Source organism: Electrophorus electricus, chromosome 6, assembly GCF_013358815.1.
Source record: "Electrophorus electricus isolate fEleEle1 chromosome 6, fEleEle1.pri, whole genome shotgun sequence".
Classification (NCBI taxonomy): Eukaryota; Metazoa; Chordata; class Actinopteri; order Gymnotiformes; family Gymnotidae; genus Electrophorus; species Electrophorus electricus.
In genome coordinates, this window is record NC_049540.1 from 92,106 (window position 1) to 115,917 (window position 23,812).

The window sequence follows — 23,812 nt, forward strand, 5'->3', positions numbered from 1 at the left end:
TAAAGAGTGGTTCAGGGAACATGAGGCATCATTTTCACACATGGATTGGCCACCACAGAGTCCAGACCTGAACCCCATTGAGAATCTTTGGGATGTGCTGGAGAAGACTTTGCGCAGTGGTCCAAATTTCCCATCATCAATACAAGATGTTGGGGAAAAATTAATGCAACTCTGGACAGAAATAAATGTTGTGACATTGCAGAAGCTTGTGGAAACGATGCCACAAAGAATGCGTGCCGTAATCAAACCTAAAGGCAGTCTAACGAAATATTAGAGCGTGTGACCTTTTTTTTTGGCCAGGTAGTATATATTCTGTATGTATATGTATCAAGATCAGAAGAGAAGAGTCCCACACCCAAGGTGCAACATCCAAACATTAGCTGGATGGTGGGAGATGGGGCCTATAGTGTAAGATCCAACATCTAGGTTGAGACACAAAACATCCAAGAATATGTCCAAAGGTGAGACACTAAACATCCATGAATATGTTCAACGCAGGACTGAAAGACAGCACAGAGTCACTAATCATGGCAGCACTAAGAAAGACAGCAGAGTCATTAATCACAGCAGTACTAAGCACTAAGCATGAGGTCACTGGAAATAGGAGGCTATCACAGCAGAGAAGACCATCACACCAGAGAAGACCATCAAACCAGAGAAGACCATCACACTGGTGAAGACCCAAGATGCAAACAAAGGATCCTTTGAGACAACATAGCACCTTGTAGCAGGAATCAAGATGCTGGCAGGGAAACCACATGAGAGACAATCAAGTGTCAGGGGTCATATACAGGAACATAAGCAAGACATGTGAGCTGGACACCTACAAGTCCAAATAGGAGGAAGCATGGAGGTGGTGGAGACCAACAAGGCTGCAATCCTGTGGGACCTCCAGATCCAGAAAGATAAACAAGTAAAGGCAAACTAACCAGACATTTCTATAGCAGATAAGATGCAGAAAAACGCACTCATAATAGATATTTTTCCCACGTTATGGAAAAACTTCCAAAGGAAGGAATCTGAAACGTTGAAAAAATACCAGGGACTGAAAGAGGAAATATAGGGAACTAGGGGCTGTGACCCCTGAGGTGGCAGAGTGACCCCAGCAGACCCCAGGAATGACATCATCAATCTCAGTCCAGAAGAGAAAAGATACTGCATCACACCCTCATCTCCCAGAACATACACACACAAACACACACACACACACACACACACACACACACACACACACACACACACACACACACACAAAACATAAAAACACAGACACATACACAAACACACATACAAACACAGAGACATACACACACACACCCTCAACTCCGTGGACACACACGCACACACACACCTTCAACTCCCAAGATGTGACTGCCCACTGGAAGAGTGAGACAAGAATTTTTACCCATGTTGGTATGAACACCCATTCATACACCTGTTCTTTCACAGCTGTATACCTATGCATTCACACCTGTATACCTGCTTATTCACACCTGTATACCTGTCAAAAATGATCTGAGTGACTGACCATAGCAAGGTTGTTAGTGCAAGACAAGCTGGTTTAAGTACCTCATACATCTCCTGGGATTTTCTCACCCAACACCACGCATTAAGACATTATGCAGAACTGTGAAACAACAAAACACATCCTAAGCAGCAGTTGCGAGTGGAAACACTTTGTTGATGAGACAGGTCAGAGGTCAGAGCAGAATGGCCAGACTGGTTCATGCTGACAGGAAAGCTACAATAACTCAATCTCCATCCTTTAAACTGGCGTGGGCGACAGAAGCAAGTCTGAATGTACAGCACGTCAAAACACAAAGAAAACAAAACATCTGAGGACAAATCACGAAGGAAACAACATCAGAGGACAAATCATGAAGAAACTACAATGTTAGAGGTCAAAACATGAAGAAAACACATCATCAGTCTACATTGAGCACGAAAACTGGACAGGTCGGAAAAACATTGGTCTAATGAATCTTGTCTGATGGATCTGGTCCAATGACTCTTGTCTGATGAATCTGGTCTGATGAATCTGGTCTGATCTGCTGCAATATGCATATGGAAGGGAGAGAATATGACAAACAGCATGACCCCATGGACCCAACCTGACTTGCACCAACAGTTGTGTTGTGTTGTGTTGTGTTGTGTTGTGTGCTGTGTGTTGTGATGTGCTGTGTTGTGTTGTGATGGAATGGAGAATGTTTTTGTTGCACACACTGGCCCCTAGATATGTGTGCAACATGACTGGAGCAGAGCAGGTTTAAGCTCTGCAGCCTGAGTTCTGGTACTGAACGTGTGACCATGTTTTACTGGCACTTCCTGCATGATAATGACTGGAGTGTAAGACTGCAGTACTTACATGATACAGTTATGACAACATGGACCAAAAAACTATAATGAACGTCAGCAATTTGTGGAAAAAATGCTACTACAGACTGGACAGTACTGGGCAGTACTGGGAGTGAATGGAGATCTGACCCTGTATCACAACGATGCTCCCAATGAAATGACCTGTAAGTGTGAGATTGGATGTTGTGTCTGGTAATGTGTTATATTTCACTACTAATCCATACTGTAACTGGTATGCAGCTTTTTTCTGATATCATAAAAACCTAATGACATTTGGCCTTGACGTTAAATATGTTTAACCTTGGGCTACAACAATGTGATGTCTTGTTAAAATTTCATAGAAGAGTTACCAGAGAAACACAATCTAGGAGACTGTAAGTCAGTACTAGGCACCATGCAGAAGCCTCACGTTCCAGTGAGTACACCTATTTATAGTCTACTGCCTAACTAACACTACAGAACTTATTTATAACACTGTATCTACCTTATCACTTAAACCAAATTAAATCTGACTTGATCAGCTTTATTCCAATAAGCTTGTGAGAATTTGATAGTCTATATATAACTGGTGACAATTAGATATGTACCGAATGTAAACCATTACTGAGGCATAGTTAAAATTTGCTCTGACCAGTGTTTGAAGGCAGGTAAGGTAAATTCATTAATCACCTTTTCTATTTTGTCACGAAGTCACTTTAAAATGCGCATACATAGCTATTCTGCATTTGCTGTACCAGTTAATGTTTACATTTTAGAATGATAGAATATTGCCTAATAACGGCAAGTTTGGATCATCTTCTCTTAGAGTTTGTCGCACTGTCACGCATTCTAAGAGTTAAATCCGCTCTGACCGCCGCGCTCTGGTCTATGTTCACGTGTTCTGTATCCTGCTGCAGCGCCTCATTGTTAACCGAGTTCCGGCGCATTCCAGCGCGTGAGCGCTCTAAGCGCATTAACAGCACGGGTGGCAGCTTTAACAGCGGCACGAGTCCAAATGCGCGAGAATAGTTTCCTCTCGCTATCTCTCTTCCTCGAATGTTCTCAGAACGCGGCGTATTCTCCTGGCCCGGTAAAACTGACCATTCACCTGTTATAAAAACGCAAGCCAACAGGTCCTGTTGTGCAATAGATACAACGAAACAAATAATGCTGTAACAAATGGAATGTGTGATCCATCATCGCTACACTCCGGATTAAGACCTGTGTATGTAACACTCTTACTCTCACTCACGTGTGTATGGTACACTCTTACTCTTAATCGCACTCACGTGTGTATGGTACTCTCTTACTATCACTCACGTATGTATGGTACACTCTTACTCTCACGTGTGTATGGTACACTTACTCTCATTCACATGTGTATGGTACACTCTTACGTGTGTATGGTACACTCTTATTCTCACTCACATGTGTTTGGTACACTCTTACTCTCACATGTGTATGGTACACTCTTACTCTCATTCACATGTGTATGGTACACTCTTACGTGTGTATGGTACACTCTTACTCTCACTCACGTGTGTATGGTACACTCTTACTCTCACTCACATGTGTATGGTACACTCTTACGTGTGTATGGTACACTCTTATTCTTACTCGTGTATGGTACACTCTTACGCTTACTCTTACTTATATGCACATGGTACACTCTTACTCTCACTCACGTGTGTATGGTACACTCTTACTCTCATTCACATGTGTATGGTACACTCTTACGTGTGTATGGTACACTCTTACTCTCACTCACATGTGTATGGTACACTCTTATTCTTACTCATGTGTATGGTACACTCTTACGCTTACTCTTACTTATATGCACATGGTACACTCTTACACTTACTCACATGTGTATGGTACACTCACTCTTACGTGTGTATGATACACTCTTACTCTCACTCACATGTGCATGGTACACTCTTACTCTTAATCTCACTCGTGTGTATGGTACACTCTTACTCTCACTCACGTGTGTATGGTACACTGTTACTCACGTACATATGGTACACTCTTACTCTCACTCACATGTGTATGGTGCACTGTTACGTTTACTCATGTATGAGAGAGAGAGACTTTGCTGTCGTTCTGCCGTTCTGTAACTTGTTCAGTTTTTTACTGTAACCCTGTGCGCTTTGACTCTGACCCTACGTGCTTTCACTCTAACCTGTGCACTTTGATTCTAACCCTGTGCGCTTTGACTTTAATGCTGTGCACTTCGCTGGGCGTCTGAAGGATGTGGTTGCATTCTCTTTATGTGTTTTTATCTTGCAATACTGAGGCAATGTAGGAATCTGCCACAGAAATATTGTAGTCACTGCTTTTTTCCTCTGTTGATGGATGCATTAGGAAAGTTTTAAATAAACACGTTGACTTGGGCCAGAGGAGGATTGGCCACCCCTTTGAATCTTGGTTCCTCTCAACGTTTCTTCCTCATGCTCTAGGGAGTTTTTCCTTGCCACTGTCATTCTTGGCTTGCTCACTGGGGGCTTGGACACTTGTAAGGCTGATTTGTGACAACATCTGTTGTAGAAAGTGCTATATAAATAAATTTTGATTTCTTTTTTTTTTTATTCAACTGATTCAGTTGAACAGCATGCCCCAAGAACATTTTGCCCTGAACTTTTTTTTACACTTACAGCATTTAGCAGACGCTCTTATCCAGAGCGACTTACAAAAGTGCTTTGTCATTTACTCATAGAATACATTCTAGCCAGTCCAGTAGGTTAGAGTCCATATACCAATGAACTATGATGCTTGTATTTCTACAGTATTCATGTTGATGCCTAGAAGTACAAAATACATAAGCTCTATCTTAGACAATGGTAAGTGTAATAAATAAGTACTAGAGTTTATTAGTCAACATCAGTGTATTAAACAATACCCTTCATTTCTGTTGTAAAATCAGTTTGTATGACCTTGCCAAACCAGAATCAACAAAGGTTTGTAAATTCATCAGATTGTAAAAATTTACTCACGTAAGCAGCAACTGTTCACACAAGCATGAGTTCTTGAGAGTTGTGAATTAGTATGTAAACACCATCTTGTACAGAGCAACTTTACTTTTTTCAGAATAAATTAAACGTATACGTATAAGTATAAGGTTTGTATCGTCACAGACATAAATAAGATATGCTTTGATATGAAATCTGACGTTAGAAAAACCAAGGCAAGCCAGTACACGACTATAACGGGTGGAGGTTAGGTACAAGACAGGTGATGTTGCACTGTCAGGCGTTGCAACAAAGAATGTCATCCGGACACAGTGATGCGTCTGTGTTGAGGGGGTGATAAGGCCGTGGCTCCCACCCCACTGAGGCTGGTTAGGCTATAGGGATATCATTCTTAGAGCTGAGTACGACGATTATGTTTAAGCAAGTATATTGATTTTTTACATTTTGACAATGAACCTTGTTTTCTAGCTAGAAGAGACAAATAAACATTCGGAGAAAAACGGGGCAAGAGAAAAAACAGTAACCATAGTAACCAGGTCCAGTCAGTATGTAGCAATAGAAAACAGCAGACAACAGGGGCTCTTTACTAAGTCATTATAAAATGGCTACACATATGGAAAAATATTGAAATTAGCATTATTGTGTAATTAGGGTTAGGGTTAGCACTATCACACAAGTTTTGTTGTTAGGGTTAGGGTTAGGTTTAAGGTTAGCATTATCACACAAGTTTGTTTTTAGAGTTAGGGTTAGGTTTAGGGTTAGCTTTATCACGCAAGTGTTTTGTTAGCGTGGTTTTATTAGACATACTTATTCATAACAGTGACAACATAGAACCATCTATATTAAATTAAACTATATTCAGAATAAATCAGGCATCAGACTAAAATATTTTCAAAAGAGGATCTTCATTAAGAGTGTGAACCATGAACCAACAAGCCAGTTTCTAACTGTACAGTATAAAATCGCATATAATAGGAGTTAAAATGTAAGCTAGATATACCTGCAGGAGTAAAGCAACCTTAAACAGCAAGGCAATAATTACAAACTACTGCAAACAACTCAGAGTGCCTGATATTTAAAAGCTACAGACTGCACAAGATTTTTATTTATGAAACACTAAACACTTAACTTATCCAACATGAACAAATGGACACACACACACACACACACACACAGTCTTACCTTTAAATATGGTTGAAAGCAGCTTTACTATAATGCCATTCCAGTGGGTCAGCGTGTCTGGGAGAGAGAGGGTGTGAGTGAGATGCCAGAGTGGTCTGCTGAGGTGTCAGATACTGGTGCTTAGTTTGGTACCAGCTGATGATGATGCATTATCCTGAGGAAACTAACACACACACACAGAGATCCTGTTACATTAGTGTTACACTGCAGTTGTGGATGAAGTATAGAAATATAGGACATGAGAAAAAGTGGAAATATACCTGCTACAATATTACTGGAATGAGGATAGATCTACTCTATTTACATATTTTCTTGAGTTAAAGTATAAATGATTTAATTTACAATGTACTTAAGTATCAAAACTAAAAGTACTTTCTTTGGATATTGCATAACTAGGGATGGCAGAACATCAAGTCAATATATGTAATATTTTACATATAATTATAATAGAATAATTGTAATTCAATTGATGTAATATTCTTGGTTTAAAATAGCATTGACACATGGAGGTCCAGCATCCATATTTTATTATTTCAATTAATTAACACTGCAGAGCCAGTTTAACACTATTCCTCCCTAATGTACAGGGATGTCCAACAGCTGGTAACAGGCCTCATTATTCTAGGCACAGAGCCGATTCACAGCTGACGTTGTTTGCTGGTTAATATGTTACATTCTTTAAAACATTAGCAAGCCACCGTCTGCTTTACCTCAGTGTGAACTTTAAATCTGATGATAAAGTCTTGAAGGATGAACTCATGCGTTAGTGAGGCAAGCAAAGTAGACGATTAAAATAGCAGGAATCCTTCCTTTGTTTCCTTTTAAGCGTTCCACTGGTGAAACTGTCTGGTGAGATTGTCTGTCTTTTTTTGGGGGGGGGGTTGAAGGTTTTTTGAAACTTGGCCTGTGTTTCCTGGTGTTGTCCAATCAGTTAGGCTGCTGTTGAACACGTCCAAGCAGATTACCAAATTAAAACACACGCTCTGCCCTGAAGGAGCATTGCCGACATTCTCATCTTCATCCCAATTTATTTTGACTTAAAAAGTAACAAAGAACAATAGTTGTAAAATGTAGCAGAGAAAAAGTATAAATTCTTGCTGTGAAACGTAGTGGAGTGAATATCTGAGTCTACATTCCCTGCCTGCGTACGGTCCAGTGGACATGCATTTGCAATCTTATATCCATTAATCCCACTTGGGCTGACTATGTTCACTATAATGTTCCATCTGTCATACTGTTCCACTCCAGTCAGTGAGAGACTCAGATTTCAGCGTCTAATATCACCAGACCCATATTGCTTTCATTTTGGAGTTAAAGAGAAAAACATTGTGGAAGTGATTGTGTTAATGACCTTAACCAGAATAACTGCAAATGCATTAGTGTAATAAGAGTGACTGCAGTAAAACGGCCTGTCACGTGAACTTAATCACGGAAATTCTACACAAATTTAGGAAGAACTCTCACACAAAGCACAAACTTATAATAGAAATGTTGGCAAATGTGGCAACAAGGATACATTAAGATTTATTGCCTGTATCTTTTCTGTCTTAATCTGCCCTCTAGTGGTCATCAGAAGACGCACACGCATGGTCCCTCAGAAATATAAGAACATGCGCACCCACGTGGTCACACATGTATGTGACCCAAAGGGCGCCATGTTTTTTGTATGCCCAAATATAACATCTTAACTCCGCCCCCTTTCTCCAAAACATTCCAGCCTGAGTGCATGACATAAAGCACAGGATTTAAATGTGGGTGTGGCTACTAGCATTGTGACTACTTATGAAAGACTGTAGGCAGTAAAGTGACCAGAGTTAGCTGTAAGGTTTACTTCCTGCAATCTCAGGAAGTAATCTACTCCAATACACCAGCCCACATCTGTGCACCTGGGAGCTCTAGCGACTGGTGTGGTAAATTAGGGTTAGGATTAGGGTTAGAGTAGGATTTAGTACTAAACTCCACAGCAGGTGAATCTACAGGACACTGTGCTGAAAGGCTGGGATGACCCAAGTCCCACAGTCCCAGAGCATTTCATTGCAAGTAATTTCATTACAAGTCATTTATATATTTCTATGTATGTGTCAAATAAATTTGAACCTTGAGTCTACACTGATACCCGATACCCTGATACCCTTTTGTAAGTCTTACTTTTGTCTTCTAAATGCCGTAAATGTAAAAATGTAAATAAAGTAAAATGTACTATAAATGTAAACTAAAATCTATAAATGTAAATGTAACTCTACCTTTAAACTGTATTGCATTCCAGGCTCTCAGAAAACATGTTTTTTATAACTACACTAAAATTTTATAACATTACAAACATCCTTTATTGCATTTTACTCTGGAAAGTGGATTTTTAAATAGCAAATGTTATGGTGATACTACTGTTAAATCACAAGCTTTGTGACCTCTGTGTTTACACCATAAGCCCTAACCCTCCCTATGTTAGCTCAGAGTTCACACCCTAACCTTGTGTTAGTTTCCCTGTGTTATCCAAAGCAATTTACAATTATGACTCAATACAACTTGAGTAATTGAGGGTTAAGGGTCTTGCTCAGGGGCCCAACAGTGGAAACTTGACAGTGGTGGGACTTGAACTGGCAATCTTCCGATTACTAGTCCAGTACCTTCACCTCTGCCTCAAGTTAAATACACTAAATAACCATATCTATTGTTAAATATCTAACTGGAAATAACTCTGAAAGTTCAACACATGCACATTCAGTCAATATCGGATCTTTATTGTTTGAAATACTTAAATACAACATTAATAGTTTTGTTTACCTCCACTGACACAGCACTTGTATTGTGGGTGACTTAGTGATGTAAGAACTCATATAAAAACAAACACTCTTAACGTGAGCTAAACATAGTGATGTGGAACTAATTATAAATTAGTCAGTTTCAAGATAAGTCATTGAACACCAGATCCCAGAAGGTGCCTGTCCCCTCGCTGAGTCTGTGGTATGTTTATACAGGTGTCTCTTACTACAAACTGAGACTAATGTACAGAATTTTTTTCCTCTTTTTCAGAGAGCTGGGAGTCAACACCAGACTTCTGTTAACCAGCACCCACTGAAGAAAGGCAACCAATTCAGATCATGTTTGAAGGCAGTAGCACAAAACAAATCAGTTTGATTCTGCACCACAGTGTACAGTTATTCTGGGTGATGTCACCATCACATTTGCATTAACATTGCCCCTATGAGCACAGGGTTATAGGAGAAGCACTTTTGTAGTCATATGGTTGCTAAGCAACAAAGGTACAATCTGAATGAATTTACCATTAAATTAAGATATTGAGTAGGTAAAAACATTCTTTGGATTAGTAATAATGGCGGCAGACGTGTGTGTGTGTGGGTGGCTGTGTGTGTCATGTGAAGTTTGTTAATACTTGTTAATACTCTCTTTATCCAGCTGCTCCTGAGCACTATCTAGAGTGTCTGGTGTGTTCGGTTCTGATGGTGGTCTCCATGGTGATGGGGATTGCCATGATGATGGGGGTAACCATGGAGACAGGGATGCCCAAGGCCCTCATTCTGAAGTTCTTCCTGTTTGTGTAGACCGCGCAGCTTTTCAAGCAATTCAGTGATGAAAGACTGTGAAAACACACATACACACAAATATTCACAGAGACTCACACACACACACGTGAACACAGACACATCTACAAACACACATTCACTTAATGTAGGAATTACCCATACAGTAACACAGATACAACAGAAGCAGACACGTCTAAGTACCTGTAAGTTTCTAGCACTGTTGATGTCTGAAAGCCTGTGTGTGTGTGTGTGTGTGTGTGTGTGTGTGTGTGTGTGTGAGTGTACCTTAATACCTATAACAGGGTTAGGGCTTAGGGTTTAAGGGTTAGAGTTTAAGGTTATATGGTTAGGGTTATAGGGTTAGGGTTATGGCTTTGGGTTATAGGGTTAGGTTTAAAGGGTAAGGGTTATAGGGTTATATTGTTAGGGGGTTGAATATTACTTGGAGGCAAAGTATAGGGTTAGGGTTATAGGGTTAGAGGGTTAGGGTTAGGGTTAGAGGGTTAGAGGGTTAGGGTTAGGGTTAGAGGGTTAGGGGGTTATACATTCCAAAGACAAGGGGCAGCTGAACAAAAAGCAACATCACCCACTGTGTGCAGTTTACACCAAATATTGTGACTAGAATTACAGGGCATAAGAAGTTCCTCGAGCGAATCTGCATTTCTGGGAATACATTGAAAAGTTATGAGAAAAGTATTCTAATCAATTCTGTATGGGACACAGCGCCAGTTTAAAACATGCAGTATTGGTATAACATTCACATTTTCATACCCTCATGAGTATCGTGGCTGCAGAATGTTAAATATATTGGATATACCTCTGTTTGTTAGACTTCATTACGGACTGCATGTCTCTGTGTGGAACTGACATTTAGAGATAAAATTATCTGCAAGAGACTATAGCTGAGATATTACCCATCTTAAAGAATTATCTCTGAGAAATAAATCTGAGAGATTTACATCTGAGAGATATACAGTGCCTAATAACAGTATTCAATTCCCTTGAGGTCTGCGAGATTAATCTGGATTAGAAATGGCATTTGTAATATGTAATTTTTTATGTTAAAAGACTGACCCTTAGAATTAATTAAAAGTGATACTGGTTTTATGTAATAAAACTGTTTGTATAAGCAGTGAAGTCCTGTGCTGTTAAAAAGGGACCAAAAATTAGTACCTTGGAATAATGATTCACATTCACAGAAACATTCACATGATGCAGAAAAGCATGAATCACTTCTAGATTGGACTACTGTAATGCTTTACTATCTGGCGGTACCATTAAGTGCCTCAACAAGCTCCAGTTAGTTCAAAATGCACCAGCCAGAGTTCTTACTAGAATTAGAAAATTTTATCACATCACTATCTTATCTACGTTACACTGGCTCTCAGTAAAATTTCATATTGATTATAAAATGCTGCATTGAGTGGGCACCAGGCTTTGCTGTGTTGTCTTATGTGTATGTACACAGTGGCCTGGTGTTCGCTGTCCCAAAGGTATAGGTGGGGGGCACTGATCATGTGGTACGGCCCACCACATGCAGTTTCCACGCACCCATTATTAGCACAAACCTGCACCCGGTTCTTTGTTTCATTTATGTATGTATTTAAACTGCTGTGTGTGTGTAGGTCGATGTCAGTCATTTTTCATGTACATGTTCAAGTTAGCTGTTAGATGCATCATGTTTGATGTTCATGTTCTCAGTTATGTTCACGTAAGTCAGCGTTGACTTCCCGGCCTTAGCACCATTACCTGGTTATTCCATCAGTTTTATTTTTATTTAAAATTTTCTAATTATTGGAGACAAAAAAAAAAAAACCAGACAAATTCTAATCGCTGGAGAGCAAATTCCAAATGTACGAGGAAGAAAATAGGAAACTCTGCATGTCTCCCCACGCACCAAAAACCTCGAATCATTCTCGTTCCTGCGCTCTTTTACAGCTCACGGGTGAGTCAAATCATGAGCTTCAGGTAAGTGACAATACACCACAGAATACATCAGTCTCCATCCCTAACCATGTAACCTAGACCTATTCATGCACACACACACACACACACACACACATCCCTAACCATGTGACCTGAACCTATTCTAATCTCCTACAATGAAACTAGCAACATTGTTTTAAAATGCCAATATGAACTCACCCCCACTGCACATTATACACCAAGCTATGATCAGATAATGCAACTGGTGAGATGTGGCACCTATGATACACATTATGATGGCATTTAAAACCATACATTCTATCCAGCCTTACTGAAGAGAGAGAAGGGAATCTCACATGCACCTATGTGTACTGTTTTTGTTGGCTGTTAAAATTTTTCCAAACATCAAAAAGTTCATGTTTTTTAATAAATTGAATCAACCTCCTACGAGAGGTTAGCGTGTGGCTCTAAGTGAGCCCTCCCACACAGAGAAGAGCACGCCCATGCCCCAACACAGCCACATCCCCACACACAGGGAACAGCTTGGCCACGCCCCCACACACAGAGAACAGCACAGCAACGCCCCCACACACAGTGAATAGCACAGCAACACCCCCACACACAGAGAATACATAGTGCTTTTGTAATTGGATTTGTGTATTTCTCTATATCATGTGTGTGTGTGTGTGTGTGTGTGTGTGTGTGTGTGTGTATATATATATATATATATATATATATATATATATATATATAAATAAAACAGTGCACGGGAATCATACACCCAACCTAAAAATGTGGAGCCAATTTACCAGGAAGGCTGTATGGCTGTGTGTGTGTGCTTATATGATTGTGTGTAGGATGTGTAAATGGAGAGTGTGTGTGTAAGGTGTGTGTGTGTGTGTGTGTTATCTGCTTTATTGGTCCAAGCTGCTGAGCAATACACACACACGTCCTGTCTTTCTCTTCTCTCATACTCATGCACATGCTCACTCAGATACATTCTTTATCAGTCACAGACACACACCCGTGAGCGCTTGTACACGTGCACACACATACACACACACACACACACACACACACACAAGCGTTCACCAGACACATGCATGTGCACACACACACATTGGGGACTGGGTGTGAATACTATTCCAAAGTTCTAATGAAAAAATGTCATTGTGCTGACAAAGCAGAGAAAAGAGAATAGATGTGTGTGTGTGTGTGTGTGTGTGTGTGTGTGTGTGTGTGTGTGTGTGTGTGAGTGTGAGTGAGTGAATGTGTGTGTGTGTGTGAGTGTGTGTCACGGGTGTGTGTCTGTCTGATAAACAATGTATGTGTGTGAGCATATGCATGAGTATGAGAAGAGAAAGACAGGAGGTGTGTGTGTGTGTGTGTGGAGCTGAGAAAGAAAGACAAAGAACAAATGAATGAATGAAAGAATCAATAGAAACAAAGAAAGAAAGAAAGAAACAGAGAACAAATGACCATTGTATGAAACAAGTGGATCCACTGTACAACTGGGCAGCAGTCAGAGAGAGAGAGAGTTGAGAGAGAGACTGTGAGAAAGAAAAAGAAAGAATAAATTGATGAATAACTTCTTACCTGTGTGCTATTCTTACAGGTCTGAAGCACTTCCTATAGGATAATGAAACCATGACTCAGTCCAAATATGACAACACAAGTGTCAGGTGGGATATTTGAGCAGTTAAAGGAAGTACTGTGAAAGAAGGGAATTATGGGACCTGTAGTTTTTGTGCTCGTTGCTCATCACTCTGAAGAACCAAGAGGTCATCAATATCAATTTCTTCTGGCATTTCGTCCTCCTACAGATACACACACACACACACACACACACACACACACACACACACACACACACATACATTTCTTCATCTAACACAAATATTGGACAAATCTCCCAGCTAGGGAAGACGTCAACTGTGCCCTCTGTTTTACACCAACCCTAAAATCAAACCTCAGATATGCCATTGAACTAGAATCAGCTTCCTAGACTGAAGGGCTGCCAAAAGGATTCTGTGTATTATGAGTGTGTATGAGTGTGTATGAATGAGTACAAGTGAGTACGAGTGTGTACGAGTATGCACGAGTGTGTACAAGTATGTACAAGTGTGTACGAGTGTGTATAAGTGTGTAGGAGCTCATTTGTTTAATGCCAGTGTGAAATTATGTTGCATGTCTCTTATGAGGCAACACACACTACGCTTTAGGTGAACTTAATTCACCTAGAACACTTGGCAAATTGTTTAGCTAAGTGAACAAACATGTCACAATACACATACAGGGATATATCACAATACACACACACACACACACGTCACAATACACACACAGAGACATGTCACAATTCATACACACACAGAGAGACGTGTCACAATACACACACACACACACAGGCATATCACAATACACACACACAAAGGGACATATCACAACACACAAACACACACACAGATGGGTCACAGTACACACACACGTCACAATACACAAAAACACAAACACAGATGTCACAATACACATACAGGGAGAGATGTCACCACGCACACACACACACACACACACACACACACACACACACACGTCACAGCACTAAAGCGTGCTAGTACTCAATATCTCATAGACCAGTGTGGACAAATAGGACAGACCATTCGTTTGAGGAGGAACACAGTGAAGGGTAACCCCACTCCTTGAGTTCCATTACCCTGCAGAGTTTAGCTCCACCCCCACTCCTGCAGCTCTACTACCCTATAGAGTTTAGCTCCAACCCCACTCTTGAAGATCTACCACCCTACAGAGGTTAGCTCTGAGTCTGAAATGCAGCACAAGCCTGCAAATGGAAGCTGTTCTAACCCGAACCCCCTCCTAGCAAACATAAAAGGAAGCACACAGATTACACCCTGTCTCATGAGACACACACCCACATAGTATTCTATCCCAATCCTATACAAACATGTATACTTTCTCACCACACACACAGTAGCCATGTAAGGCATTGATGAAGCCCAGGGGTGGTGTGTGTGTGTGTGTGTGTTGCTGGAACAGGAAGACTGGGATCCCCTGAGAACCTAAACGTCTCTCCTTATATGGTACACATCTGCTCCAAACAAGTGTGTTAGCTGTGAGTGTGTGAAAGAGAGCTGGAGAATATGTGTATGGGAGGGAGGGAGAGAGAGAGGGAGAGAGAACTCATCCATTTTGCACTTCACAGTTACAGTGTACACAAGCTGTACACAGTGTGAACAGAGTGTGTGTGTCTGCCCTGCTACCTCACTACAATGCCTTATAAAGCATTCATGCGCATGGACAAAAGCCAGTCAGGAATCAGTCTGCATACGTAAAAAATAAGCAATCCAGCATTACATTGATCCAAAGAGAGCAAAGACTAGGAATATTACCATTGATGCATACCATGCCTCATCTATGTGACCACATAAAAGTTGACTTTCCCCACCCCAATTCAGAGGTATTGACTACAGAACACTTGGGCAGTGACCAGACCACTGGTATCAGAGATAATCCATGGAGGAGTTACTGTTTGGTTTGGGTTGTATAATTTGCGTCTACAGGAAGTCGATGAAATGGCCTTATCTCGCCTGATCACGTGAGCAGGGCTCGGGCTGCATTTCTGAAACACAACAGGCTACTCTTGTTTTCCCAGAACAAACGGCCTGTTCCACGTTCTCTTGCAGGAAATCACCGATTTTGCTTGTTAGTACTGATGGCGGAATTTTGCCGGTGTAAAAGTGTGTATGCGTGTATGAAGGATTATGGTATAACGCAAGCGCAACAAGTACCCACAAAACAAACGTAACGCTACACAGTTCTCTAAAAGAACTGTCAATAAAAAGTAACCAAATATGTTGGTGAATTTTCTAAAACATAATTTATGACAATCAAACGTGTCTTGAAAAGTCAATTTGTACCCACTTAGATAAACAGATCAAAGCGCTCATTAAATACTATAACACTTCTAGATTAGTCGTGCGGCATCTTCACAAAGTTGTTCTGCATGAGGGCCAGGCCCTCGCGACTCACCGCTCCTACGTATAGTCCCTCCAGTGCGTCCTCGAGCCATTTCTCCACGTTCAGCCGCTTCTGCAGCTCCTTTCGGTTATACTTAACCGTCACGCGAGCCTGCCGCTTCTGCAGGCTCAGCCCGTGCTCTCGTGGATGAGGGTCGTGATCCTCACATTCTCCATAAGGCTCCTCTGCCATATTCCGTGCACGTGCGCTTGTGTGACAGCAAGAGACAAGGAAAACGAGAATGTGTGATGACAATCCAAAGAATGAGAGAAAGAGTGGGAGGGGGAGAGAGAGAGTGAGAGTCGCGTAAAGTGTGCGCAAAGTGGAAAGCGCAGAAGAGCGCGCATCCTAACACTGTTCTCCAGTTCTTAGATAAACGCCAAATCGCTGAAAGAATGAAGTCTGTGGGACCTAATTCAACAATGCTTGATTTCCACCTTTATTCCAATAGTCTGCTGTGGCTGGAGTGTTTTAGGACAGGATAAATATGGTTCTAGGCTGCAGATAGAGAAATGCGACTCAGATACTATTAATCAGTTACAGGATAGCCGCGTAAGTGTTGTTAAACTTGTGAAATGGAAAATGCTGTAAATGGCAATAATTTGTTTTTAAAATTAAAACTCATCTTTAAATGATCTAATACTGATTTACTCCATAGTTTGCTAGACAAACTGCGCTTTTGCGGACATGTCAGTGCCAGGCGCGTGACTACATGGGTGTCCCCCCCCCCCAACACAATTCAAATCCAAAAATTAAATGAATACAATGAAATTACATTTGTCATACTTCTGCATTACACAATTATATTTGTCGGTTATACTGTAAATTAAACATACAAATTTGCGTGCGTTTTAATCTTCCCGGCATTCAGATTTGATTGCTGTTCGTTCGTCTGATTGGCTCAGAAGGAATTACGCAATTTCGAATTCGAAATGTAATTGGCTGAGAAACATTGTCTCACGCAAAGTGCCACTTTATGCACGTCACGCGCGTAATTAGGCTTCGATACAGGTTATCAGTTTCCACGTAAAAAGAGATATTCCCAATGCACATCTGTGACTACAGATCCATTCTTCATCCGTGTAGACGAGGATTAACATCGGTCCCGGTATCTTGAACTGCGCGCGGTTTTCTAACCGTATTAAGATAATTGATTAATTAAACCCGATCATTATACCATTAGGAGTACTAATAAATTGCAGCAACGTAACTAGTTACATTACAATACGTAGTGAACTAGTTCCCGTTAATGTAATATTACTAACTAAATGACGTAGTGAACTTTATCCGTCCTTACCTTGCCACCCAGGCTATAAGATGGACACGTCACTGGTCGCTGGCTGCATGCTTATACCAGAGCCAAAGTACAGGCACCTTATCATTCTGCTAGCCCTTAGAGTGTAGAACAGCCAATCTTCTCATGTTTTCTTTTTTATTGACATGACAAACATTGAAAATAAATTAACATAAATTTATACAAGTACAATGATTGAAAGCAAAAGTACAAAAATGCAAAATAGTAACTTAAACAGCAGAGTTGGCAATAACCTCAAACTCATAAACATAGACTTAAACTCTTAGGCATGAACTCAGGTATAAAATTATGAAGTTGAAATGAACACAAAATGTCAGAAACATCATATTTAGAATGCAAATTCAGGCAAATTAATGCAGTGAAACGTTAGAAGACATCTATTTTCCCCTTAAAAGTAGGGGGAAAGTTTACTGCTACATAGCAGTACAGCGTTTGGGTTAAAAAATATCCCCATTTTGTCTTAGGAAAATATAGATATATTTCAGATTTTGTAATAACATTGAAAGAATAGATGCAATATATTCTATTTTGTAGATCAAACAAGTACAATAAACATACTTCAAAAGTATATTTTGAAATCACCACCGTGTTTTGGGTTCTTCAGTTACAATCTAATGTCGGCAGAAATGCAGATTTCCAGTTTGGAACCAGGTGAGTGGATTATAAAGAATTATTTTACTTGCAGATGGATAATTTAACCAGGAATTAATCCAAGCAGTAGGAATGGCCACGGACCTTTCTTCTGTTGGCTAGGTGTGTACGGTGGTCTTAGATTATCTAACTGAGCATTCCTGCTGTGTGAACATGAATGTTAAAATAATGAGGTAAAAATGGCAAAGAACAGCCAGCATAAAAAAACAAATATTTTGGAATTTTCTCAAGTATGTTTCTAGAGTATAAAGCCATTCCTTATGATCTAGTCAGTAATTTTAGACTGAGAGTATTTGTGTGTGGGTGTGTGTAAATGTGTGTGTGGTTGGGGTGTATGTGTGTGTGTGCGTGCATGTCTGTGTGTGGATGGGGTGTGTGTGTGTGTGTGTGTGTGTGTGTGTGTGCACATGTCTATGTGGGTGGGTGTGTTTAAATGTGTGTGTGTAGGTGTGTGCAAATGTGTGTGCGTGTGTGTGCGCGCATGTCTACGTGGGTGCGTGTGTGTAAATGTGTGTGTTGTTGGGGTGTGTGTGTGGGTGTGTGTAAATGTGTGTGTGTGCATGTCTATGTGTGTGTGTGTGTGCACAACTGTATTTTATTTATTTATTTATTTAAAGTCAAAACTCCACTGTTCCTTCTAAACTGAGAGGAAAGTTCTACCCGATGGAGTTGTGTGACAGAAAGGGGACAAAAACAGAAGTGCTAGACTCAGGAATTGTTTTTTGTTCATGTGTCTTATGTAAATATGTCTTATGTGTGTGCTGATTATGTATGTGAATGTGGTTATGAAGCTTGTTTTGTGAACTTGTGTATTTACAGTTATCTCAGCCCTACCACCCCTGCACTCCAGAGGAGGTCCCGCCCAGCAGGAAGAGTGTGACCAGCAGCCAATGAGCAGCTGAGCCTGGCTCCAGTGTTAGTAGGTTTTGATTGACTGACAGCTCTGGGCAGGAAGTCCCGGTCGTAAGTGTAAGGCTGCCTGTCAAAGTTGTTAACTGTCTCCAGGTCGTTAAAGACCGAATCACAGAACTGCTGCCTCCTGAGTCTGTGCCTCCTCCGTCGCAGGAACACGACCCCAACACACACACCCAAACACACAGACAGCACGGCCAGGATGCACAATGCAGCCACCGTCGAGGGGGAGGAGCCACGGGACGTCCGGGGTGTGGCCCGGTCGAGGCCTGCCCGCTCCAACACTGGGAATTCGCAGCTAGGCCCCATGAACCCCGGGACACACTGGCACACTGGGCCAGAGAAGTGTGTGTAGCACGTACCACCGTGCAGGCACGGGTAGGTGAGGCAAGCATCTGCACGCACACTGCAGTTCTTACCCGTGAAGCCAAGCGTGCAGGTGCACGTGTAGTCGTTTACGCCGTCCACGCATGTGCCAGAATTCTGACAGGGAGACGCGGCGCAGTCGTCCACGTTAATGACACAGCGAGGGCCCACATAACCACGACGACAGCGACAGAGAACACCAGAACCCAGATCAACACACTCACCACCTACAGGGGTGGAGCAAAACACCTTAGTTAAAACAAGATGGCAGCAGTAAGCAGGCAGTACAGAGTTTAACCACTAGGTGGCTCTAGTGGAGCAGGTTAATAAAAGCACCCTTCAGCAGTTATATGACACTGTAAGACCCTTGAGAGTTTCACTTGGAGCTGCATTATGGTTATTAGAGGGCTTGAATGTTGTACATGTTTTTATCTTTTAAAATTATTATATGCATGTGAATGCAACTTTAATGGCTGACAAACGCTCAAGGTTCAAACTTTGTATTGTTGTGACAATGCATGTTCTGTGTTAATATGCATAGTTTAGTAATATGTATTAGTTCAATATACTACATGTACTAGTGTACTAATGTACTAATAGAACCCTAACCCTAGTTTAGGTAAATACAGTATATATTGTGTGACTGGACTGGTTCACATACATACTTACCGTTGGTGCATGTGTTATGACTGGACTGTGGTTCTCTCTCCCTCACACACACACACACACACACACACACACACTCACCGTTGGTACATGGTTTGTGGCTGCAGCGATCCAGTCTCTTCTCACAGTTGGAGCCAGTGTAGGCGGCGGGGCAGTGGCAGGCGTAGCCCCCCGTGGAGCGCCCCTCACACGAGCCACCGTTAAAGCACGGGTCATCAGCGCACGTCATCGCTACAATCTCACAGTTCTTCCCATAGAAGCCTTGGGGACAGGTGCAGGAATAATCATTCTCCAGATCCTACAACAACAGAGGGGCCTCGTTACGGCATAATCTCCAAAGGATGACTGAGAGGCGTGAACTTGTTACAGCATAATCACAAGCAGGAAGATGGAGGTCTGGCCTTGTTACTACATAATCACCAGAGGATGACTGGGGGCATGACATTGTTACTGCATAATCACCATCAGAAATATGGGAGCGTGGCCTTGTTACTGCATAATCACCAGAAGATGACTGAGGGGCGGGGCCTTGTGCATAATTACCTGCAGGATCACTGAGGGGTGGGGCAGGAAGATGGGGCATGGCCTTGTTACTACATAATCACAAGAGGATGGCCACACCCTTCGGTGATCCTGCTGGTGATTATGCACAAGGCCCCACCCCTCAGTCATCTTCTGGTGATTATACAGAAACAAGGCCACACCCCTCACTGATCGTACTGGTGAGATGTATTAGGGGTTGAGATGTATTGGGTGTTAGGTGTTAAGGCTGAGGTGTATTAGGTGTTTGGTGTTGAGGTTGAGATGTGTTTGGTGTTAAGGCTGAGGTGTATTGAGATGTTGAGATGTATTAGGGATTAGTGTTATGATACATTAGGGTTAAAGAATCTTTCTATCCTTGAGTTTGCAGAAAGAGTATTTGAGGATGTGATTTTGTTCTCCTGAAGACTTACACTATAGCTGAATCAATTATTGTATGGGTTAAGTTAGTCTGTGTTGGAGTGAGGATGAGTTACAACGGTAGGGGTTAAATTAGTGTGTGTAAATATATGTTTGTGTAAACTTGTAAAGAGTAAATGTATTAACATAGTGCTGTGTTAGTGTAGAATAATATATTCAGTGTTTTCTAATCATAGTGTTGTGCTGCAGACACATTCTAGCTACTTGGGTTTGGGTGTCGGGTCCGGCTGTAATTAGATTGATGAGGTTGATGTGGAATGAACTCACATTGCAGCTGCCTCCATTTTTGCAGGGGTTGCAGTCACATTCATTGATCTCAAGTTCACAGTTGGTTCCGCTGTAGCCAGGTCTGCATGTGCAGGTGTAGCTGCCCTGGCCGGTGTTGGTGCAGGTTGCGCTGTTGGCACACGGCCGGTGGTTCGTGCAGTAGTTGAGGTCCTGGTTGCAGAAGAGCCCTCCCCAACCCTCTGCGCACACGCACTGCCACGGCTGGCTGCAGGTGCCGTGCAGACAACCCGGGTGCCTCACACACTCACTGCAGGACACACCCTGCCAGCCCAGACGACACTTACACTCCCCTGGGGCCTCGCAGTAACCATGGCGATCGCTGCAGTCAGCCGAACAGATGGCTGTGGAAGGGACGGAGAGGGGTTACACACATGCGCACACACCCACATTTGCCACGCCCTAGTGGACACGAGCAGATGAATGGGAGTGTTAAGAGTTGAGTCTGGCAGCTGGTGAGCTGACATAAGATGTGATCTTTTGTGTCTGTGATTGTGCATACACACGTACACACACACAGAGCCTCTAGCATGTGTCTGGTGAGCGCTGCTCTGGACTATTGTTTAGATGAACAAAAGAACTGAAAGTACTCACAAGCTCAGCTTTCTTTGCACGCGCACGCACACACACACACACACACACACACACACACTCATATACAGATAAAAAAACATACATGTATACTTTAGACATTAATTCAAATATAACAGGGAGATCTGATATCCCCCTGCAGCTCAAACTCAACACACACATATACACATGATTCCACATACATGCATGTGCATGTGCACATAGTTTCAATCTTTTCATACAAAACCACACTTTCAGTACAGACACACTGTATCCCAGAGACTGAACAGACCTTCTACCATTTCACATATATACAGTCTCTCCCTCCCTCTCTGTGCGCACTCACCCGTGCAGCCAGTTTCTCTAAAACTAAACCTTTGCAGGTTTAGTATTGTAGCACTATCCATGTACAGTTGTATAAGTAAGGTTTCGCTTGACACTCACGGTCGGAGCAGTAGTCTCCCTGCCATCCTTCGAGACACTGTTTATTGCCGTTTTCGTCGCACGTGTAGTGTCCCAGTGTGTCGTCGCGGGGGCGGCAGTAATCCGAACACGCGTCACCGTAGTAAAACTCGTCGCAGAGCACGTGGTAGGAATAGCGCAGTTCGCTATTCTCGCCGAAATGCACGTCCTGGGACCAATCCTCCCCGACCGCCAGGCGGCGGCGTGTGGCCAAGCGGCTGATCAGGTTGTTCTGGTTCTCTGTAAGCGGCACACAGATACAGGGACAGCTTATATGTCAGCAGCCATTAATTATCAGTGTATGCAAGACAGACTAAAATGTTTAGAAGATTGTATTTAGGTCTTATATCTATATAATGTTTTATGCCTATTTGCTAAACTTTCGTGCGTTTATTTCACCTCTACTTTTCATCGTATTTGAAGCGGTTTTGCTGTAAACGCCTGTTTACTATGGAATACAAACTCCGATGTGGGCTTTTTTGTTGTTTTTTTTATTTGCTTCATCCGGGACCGGAATCAGTAACGTGACATTTGTAACGAAGGCGCCTACCTGTGTGGTCCGCGTGCTCTTTAGGTGACTCTGCATTCCATGCTTCAATGACAAGAGAAAAGGTTCCCTGTGCGGGAAATATATAAATATTCAATTCCCCTACTTTGAACTAGATGTACATAGAGTTTAACTATTTACTGCACGTATGTTTTCTAGACCTATAAGTACTAACATTACAATCTGTGTATTTTCTATAGCTGTGTAAAAACTACCACTAGAATTTATATCCACTAGACCTGTGGAAATACTAACACTACAACTTATAAATGCCATTAGACTTGTGTAAATACTAACTCTATAATTTATGCCAACCTTACCGGCCACTTAAAGTGAAACGGAACTCTGACGGCGCCGCTGTTGGCAATAGAACTCTGGTCGGCGTGGAGCACGCTCGTTTGGCCGGTTCCGAAAGTGCACGGGGGCTCGGCAGAGATAACATCTTCAGAATGCTTGAGGCAAATTCGGAAAAAGATGTTGCAGTCTCGAGCCCTCCTGCAGAACCGGCGCGTCGTGGTGAACGAATGAACTTTAAGCTCAAAGACACCTGAGGAAGCGACCTGCATAGCGAACAGAAAGGAACAACGTCAAGAAGTGACATATAATAGATCAATGTGTGCCTGCAGCGTATAAGTGAAGGAACAACTCGTACCTACATGCCAGGGAACCACTACAAATTAAATAGTTATTATATTTAACCAGTCCTGACATGTGTGATCTGTTACAACTAGCCAGAAAAAAGCATGATGGAGAATTATGAGATTCTGCATCAGGATTATCAGTGCGTGCTGATGGCCGATGCTGTAGGCTATTTAAATACACATAAGACCTGAAACTTAGAATAAACTACCCACCAGTGATAGTGATAGAGAGGATGGTATAAAAACTAACCGCGTGCAGCAGCCACAGAGTGAGAAGGCAGAGAGATATGTGCGCCATGTCGCTCCGTTTTCTGATCCAAAAACTTATCCAGCGCGAGCAGGTATCCGCATCCGTTATGTCCGAGTCCAACACGCCGGTAATCTAAAAGAGGACGTTAAAGCGTCTTCAGATCAGCGGGTCATGTCCTGCCGTGTCTACCCGGTAC

The 23,812-nt window shown here is 42.0% G+C and overlaps 2 protein-coding genes across 2 annotated transcripts; both read right to left on the reverse strand.

Annotated features, from left to right (window-relative positions):
• Positions 1 to 9,205: 9,205 nt before the first annotated feature.
• Positions 9,206 to 16,299, reverse strand: ppp1r14aa (protein phosphatase 1, regulatory (inhibitor) subunit 14Aa). Its single transcript, XM_027029501.2, has 4 exons — positions 16,004 to 16,299; positions 13,693 to 13,773; positions 13,553 to 13,585; positions 9,206 to 10,084 (listed from the first exon to the last, which is right to left on the reverse strand). Exons 1-4 carry the CDS (start codon positions 16,181 to 16,183, stop codon positions 9,920 to 9,922), a joined length of 459 nt encoding a protein of 152 aa, XP_026885302.2. The 5' UTR covers positions 16,184 to 16,299; the 3' UTR covers positions 9,206 to 9,919.
• A 2,199-nt stretch (positions 16,300 to 18,498) lies between these two features.
• Positions 18,499 to 23,812, reverse strand: dlb (deltaB). The gene is made up of 7 exons (XM_035527328.1): positions 23,617 to 23,812; positions 23,046 to 23,285; positions 22,729 to 22,795; positions 22,161 to 22,418; positions 21,129 to 21,490; positions 19,983 to 20,199; positions 18,499 to 19,462 (listed from the first exon to the last, which is right to left on the reverse strand). Exons 1-7 carry the CDS (start codon positions 23,662 to 23,664, stop codon positions 18,777 to 18,779), a joined length of 1,878 nt encoding a protein of 625 aa, XP_035383221.1. The 5' UTR covers positions 23,665 to 23,812; the 3' UTR covers positions 18,499 to 18,776.